Genomic DNA, 20,616 nt, shown 5'->3' with positions numbered 1-20,616 from the left:
AAGTGGCTCCAGTCGAAAAAATTCTTTTGAGCTTCTTCCTGAAAGATTGCTGTTTTGTTGCTCTGTTCCACTCCTGATGACTGCAAAAGATCAACAAACTAAAAAAACTTTCAGATTTCACATGGCAACCGGAGACTTACAACTATTCTATGTAGCCTAGTAATGTCACTGGGTTGTATTATAGAAGAAAACAGAAAAGAGAACAATACGAATACAGAAACGCTTCCTGCAATGTGATGTCTCTGCATCTGCAATTCAAAGAACAGTTCAAATTCATGTTAAGTCATTCCACAAAGATTTTCTTGTGAGAGTTAGTAAGGAGGCTAATCTGCCAACTTCGTACACTCGCACAGTTTAGGGAACATGAGGTTAACTTTCCTTCTCCTCACATTCATTTTCATTGTGGATCCCTTTCACACCCTTGGTGCTCTGTCTATAAGCAGACGCATCACCACTGAAACGGTGCAAGATGAGTTATCCTCTTGGTTTTTGCAGGAAAAGCTCATGCAGCAGAGTCAGCCTATCATCACAAACAAGAGGGTTTCTCTAACACTTCCAGGAACAGCAGATCCAGGAAGCTTGGAGAAGCTTCAAATAAGCACCTGAACTATTCAGGCATTTAGCTTTACCAAACTCTTTGATCTACCGGTTTTAACTCAGCTCTCATTTCCAGAGCAGCCTGTCAGCAGACAGAAAGTCAGGAGTAAGTTGACTTTGTAGTTCTTCCAAACGGATCTCAGCTATATAATGCAAGTCAATAGTTCTTCCTCAAAAATAACCTATTTACCATCAACTTCATAATGATAGAGTTCAAAAATTTTTATGTCAGAAATCATTTAAAAATGCTGCCACCACCCTAAAATATAAAATAACATCTCCTCTTGTTGGGTGTATTATGGGGGAGGGGAGTTATTCTGTTGCAGACTTTTCTTGAATCATGTATAAACCTCTTAGAGAAACAGAGCTGAGAGCGCAAAGGGCACAGGCTTAACAGCTTTTTCTTTATGCAGTAAACGCAGCTGTTGAAGTCGGAGGCAGTTACATTCAGAACCACACTCTGCCGACATGATCTGATTGAGTCTTAAGGTCAGTGAATACTCCGGCATGCTGTCTGCAAGGTACACACCGGGTACGGCTCGTTTATCAGAGTTTGACTTAACAAGCCTACAGATGCTCTGCAGCTATCCATCTTGGGCTAAGTTTTGCATTTTGCGGTACAGCCACATTAGATGAAGTGAGAGAGTGCAGGCATGATCAAAGGAAGAGGGGCTGCGAAGGAATGCCAGATGAGTGCTGAGCTCCTGGGCTGCGCTGCTCAGTCCCAGCGCTTGGAGGCGGCTCTCCGGCCAGCTGAAACGTGGGTGAGCAGGGAGACCACCCTTTCAACATGGTGACAATTTACTCCCTGCTACTTAAACATAGAGAATGACAATATAATTCAATCAGCAACGATAAGGTGGCAGTTAAAAAGAACTTCTGCACGACGTTGCTCTTGAAACAGAGGATGTCAAAACAGCCAGCTGTACTTTTCTGTGTTAATGTTTAGAAATGTTTAAAAAGTACTCAGGCAGGAATAAGTCTAAGGCCTGCTCTTTCCTAAGCCTCTGCAACAGCATTAGGAGAGCAGAAAGAGATCAGCGACACCCTGGCAGGATGCAAAAGCCTGACTATATGTAACTACCATTCCGCTTTCCTGTCCTATGCTCTTCCCATTAAACACACGCAGCTGATTTTCCCCAGTCCTGACCTACAGAAATGCTTTTACACTTACAAAAATATTCGAAAGGGGACAAGCAGCATTCCTGCGTTGTTTTGCTTTAAAGCATTCAGTTGATGACTTACTGCTTTTCGTTTCATGGAAGCATCTCTATACCTTTCCTACAGAGTCTTTCAGTTGATGGAGAAAGTATTTATGGAAGCTCCAAAGAAACAAAGGAAAAAAAAATCTTTTCTTCCCTGACCCCAAATAAACTGGCAACCTGCTGACATTGCTAGCCCAGCCTCCTCTCACAGAACCTATTTAAGAACTTCAGACAAGAGATCCCCAATGGCTTCAAGCTTATACAAAAGGAGGATCTATTCATCATCGTTATCTTAATTCAACAGCAAATTACACATTCTTAAAACTGCCACCACTCCGCTGTGTTGGATTAGCTGTGTAAACAGTAGCAAGCTGTGGTACCATCCAGTGATAACAGGTGGAGTACACGCATGTTGGGTTCAGCAGCACACTTTAATAAAGTAGTTGTGATACAGCACTACAATTCAGGAGGCAGTGGCACATTCCTGCACACTACGCTGGACTATGCCTTAAGCTTATTTTATCATTATATCAAGCTCTACATCCAATTGTCTTGCTGGGCAGAGAAAGAAATGGGGAAGAAAGTTCAGCTAATGGAATTGTACATGCTTTCAGGTTTTTAAAGCTACAAGAAAATAACCAGAGTGATAATCCCTTCGTTTCAGATTTGCCCCACACCCCAAAGGTATAAAATGCTATTCATCCTATGCACAATGCACGTGTGGCATCAATTGCAGCCTAGAACCAATACTGCCAGGAAGAACAGGCAAGGCTGGTCCAGACCCAGGGAAGCGCTGCAAAGTCTTGTTGTGAGACCTGCTAAAAATCAGACTGCATAAAGCAGAGAAACAAATGGGAAGGAACGCTTCTGCTCTTGCAGGAGGAGAAACATAGGGACCTCTTGCTAAAGATGAAGTGATTCCTTCTCTTCTAAATTTCTGAATTTTGGATCATGCCCCAGAAGGCTGAAAGGCATCTTACAAACATCTTTTTCCTCTGCGAAGAACTTCGGCAGAGGTTGGGAAAAACTATCCTAATGGTCATTTCCATTGGATTGTAGGAGAGTCTCTCCTTAGGGGCAGTGAGAGCTCTGTTATGTGGATCATTTAAAATTATAATGGGCAAACCAGAGAAGATAATACTGTAGAGAGCAATCAATCCCACAATAGCCCAATTGTTCACAGTATAACCAGAGAGGTTTCATCAATAGGCACAATGTGATGAGAAGTTTCTAAAACTTTATTAATCAAAGAAAGTAATCTGCTGGAGAAGATTGATTTGTACCACAGCTCCTAGCAATGTTCTAATTATATTTAAAAGAACAATGAAAAACACATGCACACATGGAATGTGTCATGTAGAAAAAAAATATATAAAAAATGACTAAGCACCGCAAGTCAGACTCAGTTTTGTGGTCAGCTGCAAAAGTTACTTGGCTGTCTGTCATGGATAGCTGTCATAGTTTAACAAAACATTGATCTAAAAATGACAAGAACTTGGTTGCAGTCTCTTTCATAGAAGAAACATAAACCAGGAAGAGTCAAAACATATGTAGAACAGCCTGATAATGTTTGCCAGAACTCCTCCCACTACTATACAAATGTGAAGCAAAACCTTGGAAGGTTTGAGAAATAAAGACATTCTGATATATTTGCCTACTCCCCTCTGACCTTGCTGCTCCTGTCTTGTGCTGGATCGTGGTACCAATGCTCAGGGTGCACCTGAGACCATGCGCACGCCTCTGCTCCTGAAGGACTCCACAGTTCTACCAGAATACTGTGAATGCTGGGCATATGGCAGCGGATCCCTCCTCCCCCTCTTCGAGACATCCTTTTGGCTGGGGTATTTGGCAAACACTGACAGTACTCTGAACTCCGTTAGAATTGTATTTTGGCAAGAGCTGTTTTTCCAATTGCATAATTCAAGGTTAGCAGTTTTACTGAAGCAGTCCACTCTTCACTTTTCTACTCCCCTAACCCTACCCCCATTTCCCCCGATATGAATATTTTTCCTCTCAGTTTGATGCCTGCAGAGATACAGCCAGTGTAGAACACCAGAGGAGGAGTGTTCAGGCACATCTCTTCGCATTCCTGCTTTTTTTATTCCAAGTGAACTGAAAGGCCAGGCAAAAAAAATTCGTTTGCAGAGTAGCTGGAGAGAGCCAAACAAGGTTACGTATGGACTGCAAGGAGAAACTCGCTCATCAGTTCTTGCACCTAAGAATTACAAAGACACTGATGGACAGAGTGCCTGCCACCTTTGTTCCCTTCAGTGTCAATACGTAAAAAGAAACAGATGGTTGCCTGTTATTGTCCTTTTTAGTGTCCCATTTCCCCCCTCCCTCTCCAAGTGCAGTTTGTCCAGCTATTTACCATCCTGCTCTGTGGGAAAAATTCCCACATCTGAACTCTAAAGGTGGTATTTTCAAATAGATTGAGTTTTGATAAGCTCATTTTTATCTTAGATTGTTGAGCAGGGCCTGTGACACCATCTAATGTGCTTTGTGGTGCTGAGGCAGAAGTCTTCTCTCAGCAAGCCCCAGTAAATATCAACCATTCAGACACATACCTTGGTCAATGTGCACCAAATCTTGAAGTACTAGGCAGATTAGCTGCTAGACTATGATCCCGTAATGAAAGTTCACTTCTGTTTATGACAGAAAAACATCTTTAATTATCAGACACACTGGTGGTGCCAGGTGTTATCCATTCAACATTATGAGATTTTCCTTAGCTCTCGAAAAAGGTGAAGAGTCTTATCCTACATCTGACATGAGTGAAGATTTTGTAAAAGTAATCTTTCTGTAAAATTCCTCTGCCTCTTGCAATAATAAACATCAGAATAGCTTGTGTTATAAAATCTTCATCCACAGTCTCTCAAGATGTGGAAAACATGAGGTAGGTAGGCATTACGGATGACAGAGAGCTGGAAGAACTTAGAGGAACCACTGGCAGTAGTGAGAGGTGTGCCCAGAGGTTTGCACATGATGAATTATTCGCAGTCCAGGCTCTACTCCTGCGTATTAATGCCATGGTACTTCGAAATAGGTACTGTGCACACTATGTCTCAGTCCAAACCATGTTACAGTCCAGATCATGTTACACCTATAACTGCTGTAAGAGAATTTCTGGCTCTTTTCTGAGGGATCTTCTATTTAGATTTAGGTTCTTCTGTGTAACAGATCACATTGCCCAAGTGTTTTGCACTCAGGAGTGAATTTAGCCACAAAATTTCACAAAGAAAGGCAGTATTATTAACTCTGTTTACCAGATGGGAAACTGACTCACATATTAAGTGACTTGCCAAAGGTTTCTTAGTAAGACCGGTAGTTTTAGGAACTGAAACTAGCACCCCTGAATCTTACCTAAAAATTATAAACCCAAGCTTATAATTTCTTTGTGAGTGAGGAACTGTGACTCTTGCTGATGGCACAAATTACTAGGGAAAGCAAAATAAAATAAAAATAAGAGCAGTTACAGATCCTTTACAATGGACCTTGCTTAAGTAACGCTTGCAGGGCTGTAAAATTCATAAAAAGCACATGCATGAAATGATAAAATAGAGTGAGACTTTCAAATGTTGACTCAGTAATTGTTAAAACCCTTCTGGCTGCACAATTTTATAGTCTTCTACTGTACTAATGAAAAGGGAAGAAACAACAAAGAAGGGTTTTAGCCTTCCAATTATATAAACTCTGTGGACCACCAAAGAAGATGAAAGATTATTTATAATGTCACAGCAATTTATCATTTGGGAGATTTTTTTGTTGTTGTTCTTGCATCAAAGTTGAGTATGAAGAAACAATGCATTTACCACCCCCTCAGCTCTTTCAGTCTTGCTTATCTGAGATCTTTTTCATGAAATAATCCACCCACAGAACCTAAAAACAGCATTAGAAGCAAGAAAATAAAATAACATTCTTTATTTGTGGCTTTTCCTGATTTTATGGTACTTCTTTCAGAATTATTACATTCAGTCTTAATCGGGGCTACATCACTTGGTAAAGGAACCACATCTTTTGGTTTACAGTATATATTCAAATCCAGATTAGTTCAATACTGCCTGGAAATCATTGCATTTGATTTGTAATCTATGCAAAGTGCTATATGGACTCAGTAGAGAGGCACCCTAAGAGGTGTTATAGGGAAAAAATCAGATGGATCAAGTAGGCCCAGACATTTAACTACTCTCCTCTCAGGAGCAGACACCCAGTCACAGGGAGAATTTGCTGAAATTTGTACAGTCATTTTCTTTGCTGTACATTGTGGACATAGGTCTTTGGTTTCTAAGGGCTCTCAAGTCAGTACCTTTCAAAGCACGGAAGACAACACAGAGTCCACTGAAATAAAAAGAGGAAAATCCTCAGTAACTTGGCAGGGTTCAGGTCCCTAAGATTTTTTTTTTTTAATTTCTTTATTCGAGCAAGAATGACTTCCTCAGTAAAATATATCGACTTGGAAAAAAACTGATGGGAAGTAGCAATTCTGCAGGAAATGAGGACACTGAGGTGCTCCTTTTCTTTGGTTATGAGCTCTGACAGATAGCGTAAGTCAGGATTTTTAAATCAAAACGCAGGTAGGGCTGGCCCAGCCCATTACTTTAAAGAAGAAATAAAAAGGAAAGCAAAAGCAAAGCAGAATGATGAGACATTGCTTCCTTCCTACAAAAGTTTCTACAGTGCAGGCATAGGCATCGACCTCAACCAGATCCAGCTGTAATCTGCTGACTGCAAATAGGTTGAGAGTTGCATGACCCAGTTTCTCATCTAGACTGCTTTCTGGGCTGACATGCTCTGTAACTTTGCGTGAATTGTTCAGTCGCTGCACCTTAGTTTCTCCAACTAAGCAGGATGGAGATCGTGGCATTTTCACACCATTGTGAAGAGTTTTGAGATCTCTGGATGAAATCTGCCGTGTAAATTTTAATGAAGGATTTCACAGCAAGTCAGAAATAGCTGCTACAACTGGTCAGCAAGGTAAGGAAGGGTTAATTGAGGAAGAGAGATGGTACACCAAAAATGAAACGATGAAAATCACAACCCACGCAGGATATCCTGGGAAAGAGAGTCTACACGCATGTAAAGAGAAAGCAAGAACACAGTCTCTGCTTTCCTGGCAATTGTTTATTAAACAATGGGTCTCTCAACTGCACAGCAGCATTACAGATACATCGACTACTCTTTTCCGGTTTTCCCTAGAAGGTATTAAAATCAGGAAGGCTGCTGTACCTTTGCTTACATTTCTTCTAGCCCTAATGAAGAAGTTGATATGCTATCTAGGCTATCTCCTAAGAAAGAAACCACAAGATTTTCCCAGCCATGCAGTAAGGCTTAGCTTGTCTACTCCCCAGCATCAGCATCAATCCAATTAAAAGTGAAGTTCTGCACCCCCAAAACATAGTAGTGGCTGTTTGCCACACCGCTAAGTGAAGACCTGCATACTAGGACGGGCAGAACAGGACAGGCTGATCCCCCAGTAGACTAAGTGGACACAATTCACAGAAGAATCAGGCTCAGCCTCCATTACACTGAAGAGAGGTACTGCACTGACGCTGGTTCCCATGAATGGGCTGAAAGCCCTAGCTATTGGAGGCATGCGATTGTGTAAAAATAATATAAAATCTCAGGAAGTAATTAGCTCTTATGGCTCTAGGGCACAGCTTAGAACTTAAACCCAAAGACTCAAAAAGCTCAAAAGACATAACAAGAACTCCAAATCAACTGTATGATTTTTTTCAGGAGGAAGTTGATCCATCTTTATTGGGCTTAATAAAATTTCCACTAAGGTATAAACAGCTGCAGTCCTCCCTGATCCACACTAGCCTGTGAATGTTTCCAATCTCTGCCCCTTGGAGTGAACGAAGACTTAAATTCCCATTCAGACTTCAGCACCTGCAAGGATCCAGCGTTCTTCCCTTGCCTCTTTGCCTGCTCTTCTTGACTTCAATGGGAGTTTCATGCACACATTCGTGGGCAGAATTTGTCCCTCCCTGTGTATGTTTCATTTTTTATTAGCTAACCCTGCCCATGCATCCCTACAGACACACACACATACACACTTAATTTTTCTCTGAAAAATGTATCTGGGCATTTAATAGATGATGGCCAATCAGGAAAAAAAAAAGGCATTTTAAAATAAAGCTCTGAAGTCCTTGGGGGAATAAAAAAAATCCTCATTGCAGAATGTCTCCCTCCCATGCGTAGGCACTTGCTAACTGAGAGTAGTGGCACTGTGACAAAAGTAGCAAAACCAAAGGCAGGCTTTACTAAAAGAAAAGGGGGGAGGGGAAGCCTTCCACTGGCCATCTGTGAAAATAAGGCATGTGGCCATTAAATGCAGAGGCTGTAAATATAAATATACACAAGCTCCACAAAGCAAATGGCAAAAAAAATGAGGCGGGGGGGAGGAAAAGGAAAAAGGAATAAACTTTCCGCTGAAGCAAATCAAAATGTTTAATGCTTAGTTACCAGCACTGGGCAAAAACAATTTTGATCTTTGCAGTGTGCAAACTTGACATGTGTTCTTAATTAAATTTGAGAAAAGTTTCAGGAGAAATGACAATGGGTACAGTAGCTCTGTTGAATAGAGGACTCCTCGAACATGAACGATTCTGTTGAGCCTGCTGATTGGACTTACTGAAAGGCTGACATACAGGGTGATGGATGGGTGATGACATAATACCTGCTCGCCTTCTTGTCATGCTTTTTGAAAACTGTCTGCTCTGTGTTGATAGCATTAACAAAGAGGACTGCAACCCGCATACAAGCATTTCTGCTGGCAAAGAACCTCAGTAAGACAAAATTAGGAAGAGGGTAGGGAAAAGGGTAATAAGAAGGCGACGTACAGTTGTAAGGATAATATGTTAACTTTTGTGTTGTGGGACTGTAACAGTCCATTGCCTGCAAGATACTCTCTGGTCCCCACATTGTATAACAATTATTCCAAACAGAAGGATCTCTGCTCACACCGCAAGAAGAGAAAAAAAATATTACACTGATCATCTTTCCTAGTGTTTTACAGGCCAGTGAGGAATAGAGTGGGCTACAAATTACAGGACATATATATTAGCAGTCTGCTGAACTTGCAGGGATAAATGTGTGTGTATGTAATGTCTGTGGGTAATACAGCCTCTGCTAGTCACTGGGAATGCTAAAGTATTTTTCCAGTAAAATACTAGGGAAATTATGAAAACGGGCAGGTTTTAACTCTTACAAAGCGATTTGGTTTATGATGTTAGTACTGCACCTCTGGACTTATTTCCAGTGGGTTTCTCCTGTTTGGGAAGCGCAGCTTGCGCCAGGTCCTGTTCTGCCCAGTTTCAATCATTATAACTTATTCACTCCAGTCTGACCCATGGACTGTCAGTGTCTGCAGCAAGCATGGGGTCAGGCTCTGTTTTACCAACCCTTCTCCCTGCTCTTCTCTCCTCCATTTTTTTCTTGACTTTCTGGTTCAAATGTAACCATTAGGGAAAGAAAAAAAAAGTTATTGAAGTAAAATTCTCTACTGGAAGAAAAATTTAAATCCCATGTGTTAAACCAGCTCCTCCTTATGCCTTTAGTAAAGTGAGCTCCAGTGTTTTATTTCTCAAAGACAGCAGGATCTGCGGGTTTGAGATTCTTAATATTCTCCTCCTCCCCGAGGGGAGAGCAGGGACAGAATTCATTTCAGCTCAGCAGATCACAGCAGTTTCTTAAGAGTTAACTCTGCTATCCCCATCCATCAGGCAGCCAGTGAGGCATCAGGAAGGAATGATGGATGTAAAATTATTTCAGGGCTGCCACCCGATATACTTACTGCCATTTGTAACTAACGCTGGAACTGACACACTTTTTTAATTATTAAACATCCACATTAAATCAACATTGGTCACTGTCATTTCATGTTTGGCACTCTCTTAAGGGGAAGAGGGAGAGGTGGGGGTGGGAGTGCGGAGGATGGTGGGAGGAGGGGTGGGTGGGAATGGGGAGGAAAGGCATCCTGAACCCGGTGTTCCATAAGCATGAGTAATAAATAGGCTCCTGCTTACAATGCCGGAATAAATATTGTTACAAATAGCTCTTTAGTTACAGCCCAGCAGACAAGTGCATGTCGGAGCCTTTTAAAAGGACGCACTCCAAGCGGTAACAGGGAGAACTTGTATCACAGGTTAAGAAACACTTCAGCACAGGAGGTATACGTATTCGGGTGCACTCACCTCAGAGCACGCTACAAGTGTGACTGCGTCTGTACACGTCTGAAATGCTTGTGTGGCTGTGTACACACACACAACTGTCCCAGCCTTTAGCAGCAGGCACCAGCATTCGGAAACCAGTACCTGCGTTTGTACCAGTGTACACAGACACACGCTCAAATACCTGCTTGTGTGCCCCCTTCCTCCTTCTTTAGAGTTACCAGGGTACATACACAAATGTTTGAGAGTCTGACTATAGTCAGAAAATCACTGGCTAGCTCAGTGCATGTTTGTGCTGTGCATCTCTGAAAGAGCGCACTGTAGGCTTGTATGCATGCACACACATGCTGGCTCTTTGTGTTTGTGTGCATCTCCTTTGCAGAGGAACGGGCAGTTTTGGGGCCGAACAAATAGACCGGAGTCCACTTGCTGATGTTGCCCGCTGCGGTGTTTGCACTAGACGACAATCTGCGCTCTAAGCTACATGTATAAAAGGTGACATTGTTTATGTATAGTACATATCAAGCTATAATTAACTGTGGATGACAATTACAAATAAAACTATGCTCCTGGGTTTCCAAGAAACCAGAAAAACATATACACACACTTCTCATTTATACACAGAAATGTTTCCAAGAAAAGTAATGTAAAAATATGTTTTATTGCATTTGCAATTAAAATAGGTTTTAGTAAAATCCATGTTCATCATGATGCTCATAGTTTTTACTGTAATCCTCTGAAAATCAAATCCCTCAAGATGGTCCAAGTTGGATGCCCATAAAGTGACTCACCCAAATCATCCTAGCTATTTTTTTAAATCTTTTCTCATTTATGACTCCTTTTATACAGCATCTCTCCAATTCCACAAAATTCCTGTCGGACTACTGCCTTACAGCTGGCAGGTCTGGCTGTCCGCAGGGATCAATCCGTCTGGGAACACGAGCCAGATAACGGGTCATGCACATGTGTGGAGAAAAGCCGCAAGAGCTTCCACAGAGACTCACAAAGGTGATTTCCAGTCCTGAGCCTGCCCGGCCAGCCCTGGCAGATAAATCCCTACCAAGAGTCTTAACATACAGGTTCAGAACTGCATAGAACCTACCTTCACTGGTAGGCTGTGACAGCAATTCATGCAACAAAAAACTCATCAGGTCTCAGAGAACCATAGGTCACTACAACTACACTAGCCACTGCGGCAAAGAAGGGAGGAAAATTGGGGATAGCCCCAGACGGGTGTTTGTTGCCTATAAAGATTGAGATCACTCTACAGGTAGGAGAGTGATCTTTCTTCTGTACGTAACCATAGACATAATGTACATTTCTAATTACAAGTATGCCCACGGACACATGGCTACATTAGGCTAACCCTCTTTTAATTCCACCCCCCACCTCAAAATCTTGCTGTCAGGAAGCAACCAATGAGCAAACGTAACGCCCCAGAAGTTCAGGGAGCTGCCTCTAAGTCCCCCGGTGGGACCATGAGCTTCTGAAGGGAAACCCTGAGTGGTAACACTGCAGCACTCTATTTCTCACAACCCACCTTCCCAACTATTTCTTCTTTTTTCCCCTGAAAACAGGGAAAACCAGAATAAAATTCAATTCAAAATGGCAACACTTGCCTTCCTCTCAAATCCTGCTCTTAACAAGAGAGAAAACTTTAAAGTGCTAGATCAAACAACCACAAACTTTGGAGAAGTTGGGGTTTTTGTCTGGAGCTGAACTTCACAGCTGGCTAGTCAGTGGATGGCCTAGAGCATATACGGGGAAAGGAGAACAGGTACTTAAACTTCACAGCCTATGTCTTTTCCTCTGTTGGGTCAAATGCAAGAGACAGCTCAGTAGACCCTACAACAAGTTAAAAAGTGCAACTTCTTAACTAGTGCTTAGTGGCTTAAGTGGTCACCCCAGCAACTCAAATGCCATTACAGTCTAGGAGAGCTCAAACTCGGTTCTGTCCTTCCCTGTCTCCACTTTAAAAGTAAAATAAAATAAAATAAAATAAATCAGTGCGCCCCAATAAAGCTTTGGCATTTATTGTATAAAAAACCCCAAACCCTACAGTTGCTTTAGAAAAATGTTCAATTGAGCGAACAGTTTTTTCTTCCTGCTACCTTGTAAAAGAACTCCTCTCTGCCCTCCACAAGACCACCAGGAGGCATGAATTAGAGAGGAAAATAAACTTCAACTGGGGTTGAGGGTGAGAAGTGAAAACAGAAGGGGTAAGGAGAATCCCAACAATAGGAAAGTAACAGAATAAAGTGAATGCAGATGGTTCCACTCCTGTTACTTAATCAAAAGGCTGTGCAGAGTCACTAGAGCCAGCATAAAGTCATGTGTTAGAACAACAGCTGATCTGTATTAAAGAAGATTAACTCGCAATGCCATGGTGGAGGGCCTGGGATTATTTTATGTACTTCCATTGCCGAACAAGCCGTCAGCACAATTACTGCCCTCCGATGTGAATGACTGATCTGTAACCACAGCTAAACAGCATGCTGCTTAGGGGCCTGGGTGCTTCATGAAGATGAATTTCCATACCATCAAAGTGCTTTTAATGGGCTTCCTGATCCAACCACAAGGCCTGCTTTGCAAGTATATAGAACTCAGGATGAAGGCTTCCTGTCCAAAAGGATTTGGTCGGTTGTCACTTGACAATTCCCAGCCAGCACAAGGGAGGAGAGGGGGGAGATAGGTAGAGTTGTCTCTGCTTTGGAGGATTAAAAAAAAAAAAAAAAAAAAGAAAAGAAAAAAAAAGGGTACAGATGCTTTCTGAATGCAACCAACTGCTGTATCCACAGCTGAATTCAATGCGCTTAACAAATAACGGCAATTTAGCTATGCTTGCGAGGAATAGCTTGAGTCACTTTGCATTAGCATCTGGCTGAGTGTTAAAGTCATTTCTACATGGGGAGCGGAGAAAAGAAATTTCTGCTCCGAGCATCCTTTCAAGAATGCTTAAATATTTGAATATAAATTCCTTTGTGCTTGTGATCACTTCTTCTTATATCTGACACTCTGCTTTTCCCTTTTCCCTTCTGGTACTCTTCTATGCGAAATGCTGTAAACATGCTCCATCCCTCTCTTTCTTTCTCTCTCCCCATACCAGTGCTCTTATTCTTCTAAGAGAGATTGTATGTACTGCCAGATACCTATTACACTGACCTCTTTTTTCCTTCCCCTTCCTCTCAAGAAAGTGCATGAAATGAGAGTCATTTCTACATCACTTACACCCAGGATAGGCTGACGAAAAGAGTACAGTAGTGAGAGACTCACATGTACATTTAACATTCATTACCCAGACTGCTGGCTTCTCACAGCTTATTGATCAAACTCCATCTAAAAACAGGGAAAATGGAAAGCTATCCAAATTAGCAATCTGCTCATTCTGGACAATATTGTTTGACTCACAAGCTTCCTAGGATGACTGACTTTCAGGTTTCTGCTAAATAGCTGATCATTTTTATTCATTCTATTTATCTGCCTATCTCAGTGATTCACACAAGGCCTCACAGCGAAAAGCCACTAGAAGCGGTTTCAATAAAATTCAGTTTACACCAAATGCAGCAACGGTCATCTTTGTTGTACTGCACGACGAAGGCTGTATCACCTCAGAAAATATTGCAGGGGAAGAGAGGAATTGAGGAAAAAGTCTTGCTAAGCATATGATGTTGAGACGCACACAAGAGTTCGGATGTATATCTTAGGTGGCAGTATTATAAGGACAGCTCACTATAAATGTGGCAGCAAGGACTGGCAGGTCTATTTATCCTCCATAAGCCAGGGCAGTGCACGGAAAGACATCAGGTATTTCCAGAGAAAAGCAGCAAATCACCACCTCTTTCACACATGCGACGGTTACAGTACATACAAATTTTACTAGAGAATATTTACTTTGTCGATATTTTGTTATAGCACAGCTTCACAGGCCAATTCAAAAGCAGAAGGTGGTAAGGTCCATACGTTCTGCTGCCTCTAAGTTTCACTGCAAATATTTGGTGCAGTTTGTGTTGTCAATTCTACATTTTTTCAATTTTGTTAAGTCATCTAACGTGACATGACAGTTCTACATTGCAATGGTCACAAAATACCATATATGACAACCTCACAAGGCTAAATACCCAGAAGCTGAGCCTGAGTATCAGCAAAGCTTATGTTCCTAAAGAAGCTTGAATATTTTCAAATCCAGCTCATCTCACAAACACACGTAAGCATTTCCATAAAGCAAGATTTCCACTTAGACCTAGAGATTTCCAAGATCACCTTCTCATAATACACGTTGACAGGCTGGAACAGAGAATTAGTGGCCTCCAAAGTTCTCGTGAGGGCTTTAACTATCTCTGCCTCCTCCCCACTCTCCCCCAAGGGTCTCCGGATCTCTCTCTCATGTCATCTTTTGGTTGTGGTTTTCATTTTATTTTTCACTTTTTTTGAAAGAAGCAACTGTTCTGTTTAAAAATGGGGAAGAAAAAAATAGAGCAAGAAAAAGGAGGAAGAAAAAGGAGAACCTACGCATCTGTAGGGAAAGCCAAACTGGGGAGACCTCATCGCTCTCTACAACGACCTGAAAGGAGGCTGTAGCGAGGTGGGTGTCGGTCTCTTCTCCCAAGTAACAAGCGATAGGACGAGAGGAAATGGCCTCAAGTTGCGCCAGGAGAGGTTTAGATTGGACGTGAGGAAAAATTTCTTTCCTGAAAGAGTGGTGAAACATTGGACCAGGCTGCCCAGGGAAGTGGTTGAGTCCCCATCCCTGGAAGTATTTAAAAGACGAGTAGATGCAGCACTTAGGACCATGGTTTAGTGGGCATGGTGGTGTTGGGGCGACAGTTGGACTCGATGATCTTAGAGGGCTTTTCCAACCTTAATGATTCTATGATTCTATGAAATGCAATCTCTGAGCCTTTGCAAAGGGAGTCTCGGAAACTCACCTTTTCTGTCCTGCAGTTATTGAGACCCAGGCTATTCACAACGGCCACCTTCCCATCCAGCACCTGTTGTTCCCTCCGAAGTTGCTCCTTCATCTGTCGGGCCTCCTGGATTGCCTTGGTAACAGCATCGTGGTCATTTAAATAACCTGACGACGTGATAGAAGAAAGGATATCTTAAAAAAAGAAAGTTACAAGAAAACACTTTAGCTTTCATCGATGAAATGCACCAATAGTTTATCATTATTAATGAGAAAGAGTTAAAAGGTAATGCCCAGAAACCCGTCTGTGCTTTGTAATTCTGTTATTGTTATGATAGAGCCACCTGGATAGAAAGCATGAGAAACCTCAGTGCCAAAATCATCGTCCTGATATTTGATCCCATTAGTTTCAATATTTCCCTGACGCTGCAGAGGTTAGCCCTGTGGTTTGTATGCAGCAGGATGTAACCGGATAAGAGTTAGGGGAAGCTTTGATCATGCCAGCAATCCCAAACTCTTAAAAATAGACCATTTCATTCTTCCCCTTCTTAAAACTTGTGAATACATTAAAATAAACCACAGGTGGCGGTGGTTTGCTATAGATATGAAATGCATAATGGCTGGGAAGAGAAACCTCATCCACTGAATGCTCCCCACCACCACCTGTCATTCAGAAATGTATAAGAAACCACAGCTACACGGACCTACATTCCCACTCCTATTCATGCTGCTAATAGTAGGTCAAATGTCCACTGTTTTGCTGCAAATTCACAGCCTAGGGCTTAGCCTTAGTAGTCACTGAATTATTTCCTTTTAAAATGTTACAAGCATCACCAGCGCAGCTAATACTATTTAATTTTAAATGTGACACTTTGTCATTTTTTTCCTTTAGCGTACTGTAGATTATACTTATTATGATCTGCATGTGATTTGTAGGATAGAATACTGATGGGAGACTCCAAGCCCCCGTCTATTTTTCAAACATTAAAGGAGAGGCTAATATCAACCTCCCTCCCCCTCTCCACATCCCCACGCGCGCGCGCGCGCATACACTTCTTTCTGTCTTTTAACTAGGGCATAAAAACGGCATAAAATGAATCTGTAATATGAAATTGCCCAGAAAAGGGACTTCTGTTTGTGACATGAGGCTAAATCTAACCAGATCCATTGGTGAATTGTGACAGATGGAGGGACTGTGAGACAGAAGGCAGGCACTAATCACACACAAAATGACCGGCTTGCCTCAACATGTTCCATGGATTCCAGCAAACTTTACACCCTAATCCATTTTTAGAACAAAAAACATCTGGGCCATAAATCCTCTAATCTGCCAAAACACGCTATTAAATCCCATGATTTGTTGAAAAACACTAAGATTAAAGAAAGGAAATATAAAATGGCTAACTGCCGTGTTAGGAAAGTGTTATTAATACTCTTTCTTTGTCTCAATTATGAATGTTCTGTTCCTAAAGAGCCTTGTCTAATCATGTCAGATTACACATCCTTGTTGTATTGCTAGACTCTTCTATCTGATCCGCTGATTGCCAAAAAACGTAGGACATTGTCTTGCTGCTTAAAACATTTCAGGGGAAGAAGCTGATGTCAGATTAGTTCAGTGCTGTGCTGCTGTCAGGATTTTAGTTTGGTTTGGGTTTTTATTGTTGTTTTTTTAGACTGCAGACAGAACGGGACTGGTATTCCCATCTTCCTTGGCACGCAAAAACTAGAAAGAAAAGTTTCTGTGTGGTTTGACTGTTGTTAATTGTACTAACAGTTAGCTTTTGGCTAAATACCCAGGAACCCTGACAGTTTTATATGAAATGACTTGATCCACATCGCTTTTATCAAATGACCCAGTTCAGTAATTCCCAGCCAATGGAATTCCAGTAATTCCAGCTTTCCCAGCATAAGGAAGGATATAACCTGCACCAGCACAGTGCTACCAGCTGATTTTTTTTTTACCTCCATTTTATCAACTTGCTTGGTTTTTTCCTCACTTTGCATCTGTTACTGATCAAGCTTGCATGTAGTCAGAATAAATTAAAAAGGAGGCAAACAAACAAACAAACAATAAAACAAACAGTAGTATCGCTGCTGGTTGTGCTCTTGATTAGGCTAGGTATAATACTTTCAATCTGTAATACAGCCGAATTTGTCTAGGAACTGGAATTCATGCCCTTCTCCAGACTATTTGGCTTTTCCTGAATACTGCTATCTTTAAGACAGTTTGGCACATGACAGTGAATAAAAGCAAGCACTCCTTATGTTTTTCAGTAGCTGCCAAGATGCTGGTGTGCAGGGAAATGATTAATATAGAAGCGAGTTGAATGTAAATTATTGTTGTTTAGGGTAGGTGGTGAATTATTGACAGAGAGGGGAATTGCATTACATAAAATGCACTTAGTTACAAGGATTGCCAAACTAGCACAGAGATGTTGAAGATAATGGCAAAGGGCAGAGAGAAGTTGTTTCTGTTTTTAGTACACGGACATATGCCTGTTCCCAAAAAGAAATGCTTGGATTTGAAGTCATACATGAAGCCACGACATTTGTGACGTCTCAGTCTGTAGCATAATTTATACGCTATAAGGATAGCTCTAGAAAAGGACTACGTATCTGTATGTCCGAAGGCAGCTATGCTCTTAATCATAGGAGGCTGTAAGTTTATGTCCTCCAAAGACAACTGAACAATACATGAGCATTTCTCCATGCCATGGGAACCTAGCAGTCTGAAGAACTGCTTTCAGAGAATGGCTTTAATTTGAAGTTAGTGGCAGTGAAAAAGGACCGCTCAGCTGCATCCCAACAAGGTGGGGTGTGCACACCTAGGACGGACAACTTGTGCCTTGCATTGACAGCTCCAATCATTCTAATGGTGGAAGTAACTGTCTGGCAAATGACTGCATGCTTCCCAGTGACCCTTCCTGGAGGGATCCATCTCTCAAGATAAAAAAGTAATCCGGTTTCTCTACCATTTTTAGGGATCTTAGTCCCTCTGCTAAAAATGCTATCAAAATTTTTTTGTGGCGTAGCTCCTACTGGAGGGTGACTTGAAATTGTATGCGCACTTTTTTAAGATCACCAAATGGATGTAACATGGTAATGAGTTTTACTTGCTGTAACTTTGGTTGGATCTGACCTAGCAGCTAGCAGGAAAAGACTCAGAGTGTTCACAAGCCTTCCGTTCTTCTAGTCCTCCATTAAAGGATAGACCTTTGTTAGAAGTAGGCTATGTCTGTCCAGCCCCTGTACCACAGTTAAAGACTGCTTATCTTATAAATACAGTATGCACAGTGATACCGCTCAGCAACCTCAAAAAGTCACTTTCTATATTTGTAGCTGAGAGATATACAGCAGTGAACTCTATGTCATTAACAATAACTTAAGTATGTTATCTTTTGCTCCACAGTTTTCCATGGTTTATTAATGGTATAACACATTAATTCTTCTTACAAGAGTGACCTTTAAAGCTCCATTCATCCTCACAGCTTTTATCCAATTACATTATCACTCATTACAGGTACAGCGTTTCAAAATCTGCATTTTGTTAAAAGAAGTGAATTGCGGGGGTCTCAAACCTATGAAAAATATCAGGTGTGTAGGGAAAGAAGATTGGAGAGGAGAGAACCAGAGATGTCCTGCCACTGAGATGCAGGTCAGATGCTTGACTCCACATCTAACATCTAAATGTGATGCTCAATGTATTAGGGACAAAAAAATTAATGTGAAAAAATTGAAACTTGATGCATTGTACATGGAGAGCAGTAGGGCCAAGCAAATTAAAGATTAAATACATTATTACCTACCACAGTTAAAGAGTGTAGGGCTAATAATAATATATGCATTAACAATTAACAAATGTGGTATTTACAAAATATTTATGTAATTGTAAGATGTCATACCAAATAAAGTTATTTTCTTTTCTAAAAGGCATAGAAGCATATTCTCTGTCTGATATACATAACCATCATCAACATTAGCAATAATCATGTATGCACAGTGGGAGAGTTAATACAGTGGGAGCTAGATCTGTTTTGAACTTTGGACATAATTATGGGTCTTCCTAGTGTCTATGTAGGTAGAATATGGACTACAGACAGCTTGGGAGAGATCCACAGAGACACAGAAAAATTTTACTACATAGCACTGAGATTATCACAGAAACAGCTTCTGATAGGTTTGACCTATGGTTTCTTTTGTTCTTTGTGCCATCTCTGAAAGTGGCCAGCAGGAGATGTTTTAGGAGCAACAAGACACAGAAGCAAAGGTACAACAATCTACCTCACTTAATTCTCTAAACAGAGCTTGATTTACATCCTGAAATCTTAATCCAGGTTATATTTAATCACTTTATAGAAAAAAATGTTTCAGTTAGAAGGATGAAGAATGGGGTGTGTACACATTTTACTTATACACACAAAGAACAGTCCCTTTAACACATCAGACTTGTAAAATCACCACTAGGACTGTTATTATTTAGATGGTCTTTAGGCAAAGAGGTAATTTTGACAGGAGGAAGCATTAACACTATTTGAGGAACACTGTTAGAAACAGCCAGTCAAGACTTTTTGCAAAATACAACATCAAACTTGTTTTTTTGAATGAACCTGGTGATTGTTTTGCTTATCAGACCAAGGTAAAATAATGCTCCACACAGCTTTTTAGCGGACTAAGGATTAAACCTGTAATTTTGCAAAGATGTATTTGCATATGTAGACTTTTAACTTAAAAGGGAATTTTTTTTAAAGTTTATCCATCACTTTTAGATGACATAGTACAATATCACGGGTCTTTAATGCCTGCCATTAGACAGGTCACTGTCTTTAATGTATGCCATTAAACAAACAGCATTTATTACCTTTTATTGATAAAGCAGTATCTGAAATAACACAGGTCTTTGTTTTCCGAGTCTGTAAGTTAAGATACTCCTCCTGAAATGGTAAGTCTGTGGGAGTTTCTTTACTGACATCGACAAATGTAGTACTATGGTCAACCTGTGACAGCTCATAGACCACTGTGTGGCACTGGCTGATAAATGCCCGCTTTCCAATAACATCGATTAATCGTTATAAGGAGGGACAAATGAAACTGAGCTTACCTATTGTGTTAGCTCTGGCCGAAGGACTAGCTAATGTTGCTGGCACGGAGGATTTTAGGGAACTGGCCCCACTATTTATTCTCAGAGTTGGCATATGAGGAGAGGTGGGTGATGTGGGAGACTTGCCATCAGATGTCTTGGGTTTGGCTGAAAGGTTCAGAGGCTGGGCCACTTCATCCTACGACAAGCAGAAAAGAAAAGAAAGTTATTAAAAACCTGCTGTTGGCACAACACCATCCAAGCAAAGACAGTTGTTTTCAGCTCATATGAACTTCTAAACCCAAAAGGTTGTATGATATATATTAAGATCAAATGTGATACCATCTTGTCATTTCAGTGCAGAACTGAGAAGACTGATAAACTGGAAAATTAGCATGACATGATCAGAGAACATCCTCCATTTGCACTTTGTATGTAAGAATTGTCTCTGAAGAAATTATTCACATCAACAAGATATATGCTTCTATGACGAAAATGAACAGCATTTTTACAGTTATATTTTATTGTTATTTTATTTTAAACTTGATATGGATGAATTAAATATGAACTGAAGAGCATTTTCACTTAATATTCAACCACCACCACCCAAATTGGGCAAACGTGTTTGAGTGAATGTTTTTTTTTGTTGGACTTTATTTTTTT

At 41.0% G+C, this 20,616-nt stretch overlaps 1 protein-coding gene across 1 annotated transcript in view; it reads right to left on the bottom strand.

Annotated features, from left to right (window-relative positions):
• The window catches only part of SOX5 (SRY-box 5), a 261,446-nt gene that overhangs the window by 13,321 nt on the left and 227,509 nt on the right, over positions 1 to 20,616 (bottom strand). Inside the window, exons 9-10 of the mRNA XM_019471987.1 lie at positions 19,975 to 20,152; positions 14,899 to 15,044 (exon numbers count right to left, since the gene is read on the bottom strand). Of these exons, the coding sequence (XP_019327532.1) occupies positions 14,899 to 15,044; positions 19,975 to 20,152 (324 nt within the window). The remainder of the gene's footprint in view (positions 1 to 14,898; positions 15,045 to 19,974; positions 20,153 to 20,616) is intronic.

Source organism: Aptenodytes forsteri, unplaced genomic scaffold, assembly GCF_000699145.1.
Source record: "Aptenodytes forsteri isolate BGI_AS27 unplaced genomic scaffold, ASM69914v1 Scaffold241, whole genome shotgun sequence".
In the NCBI taxonomy this organism is placed as follows: Eukaryota; Metazoa; Chordata; class Aves; order Sphenisciformes; family Spheniscidae; genus Aptenodytes; species Aptenodytes forsteri.
This window is presented reverse-complemented; position numbering and strand designations above follow the sequence as displayed.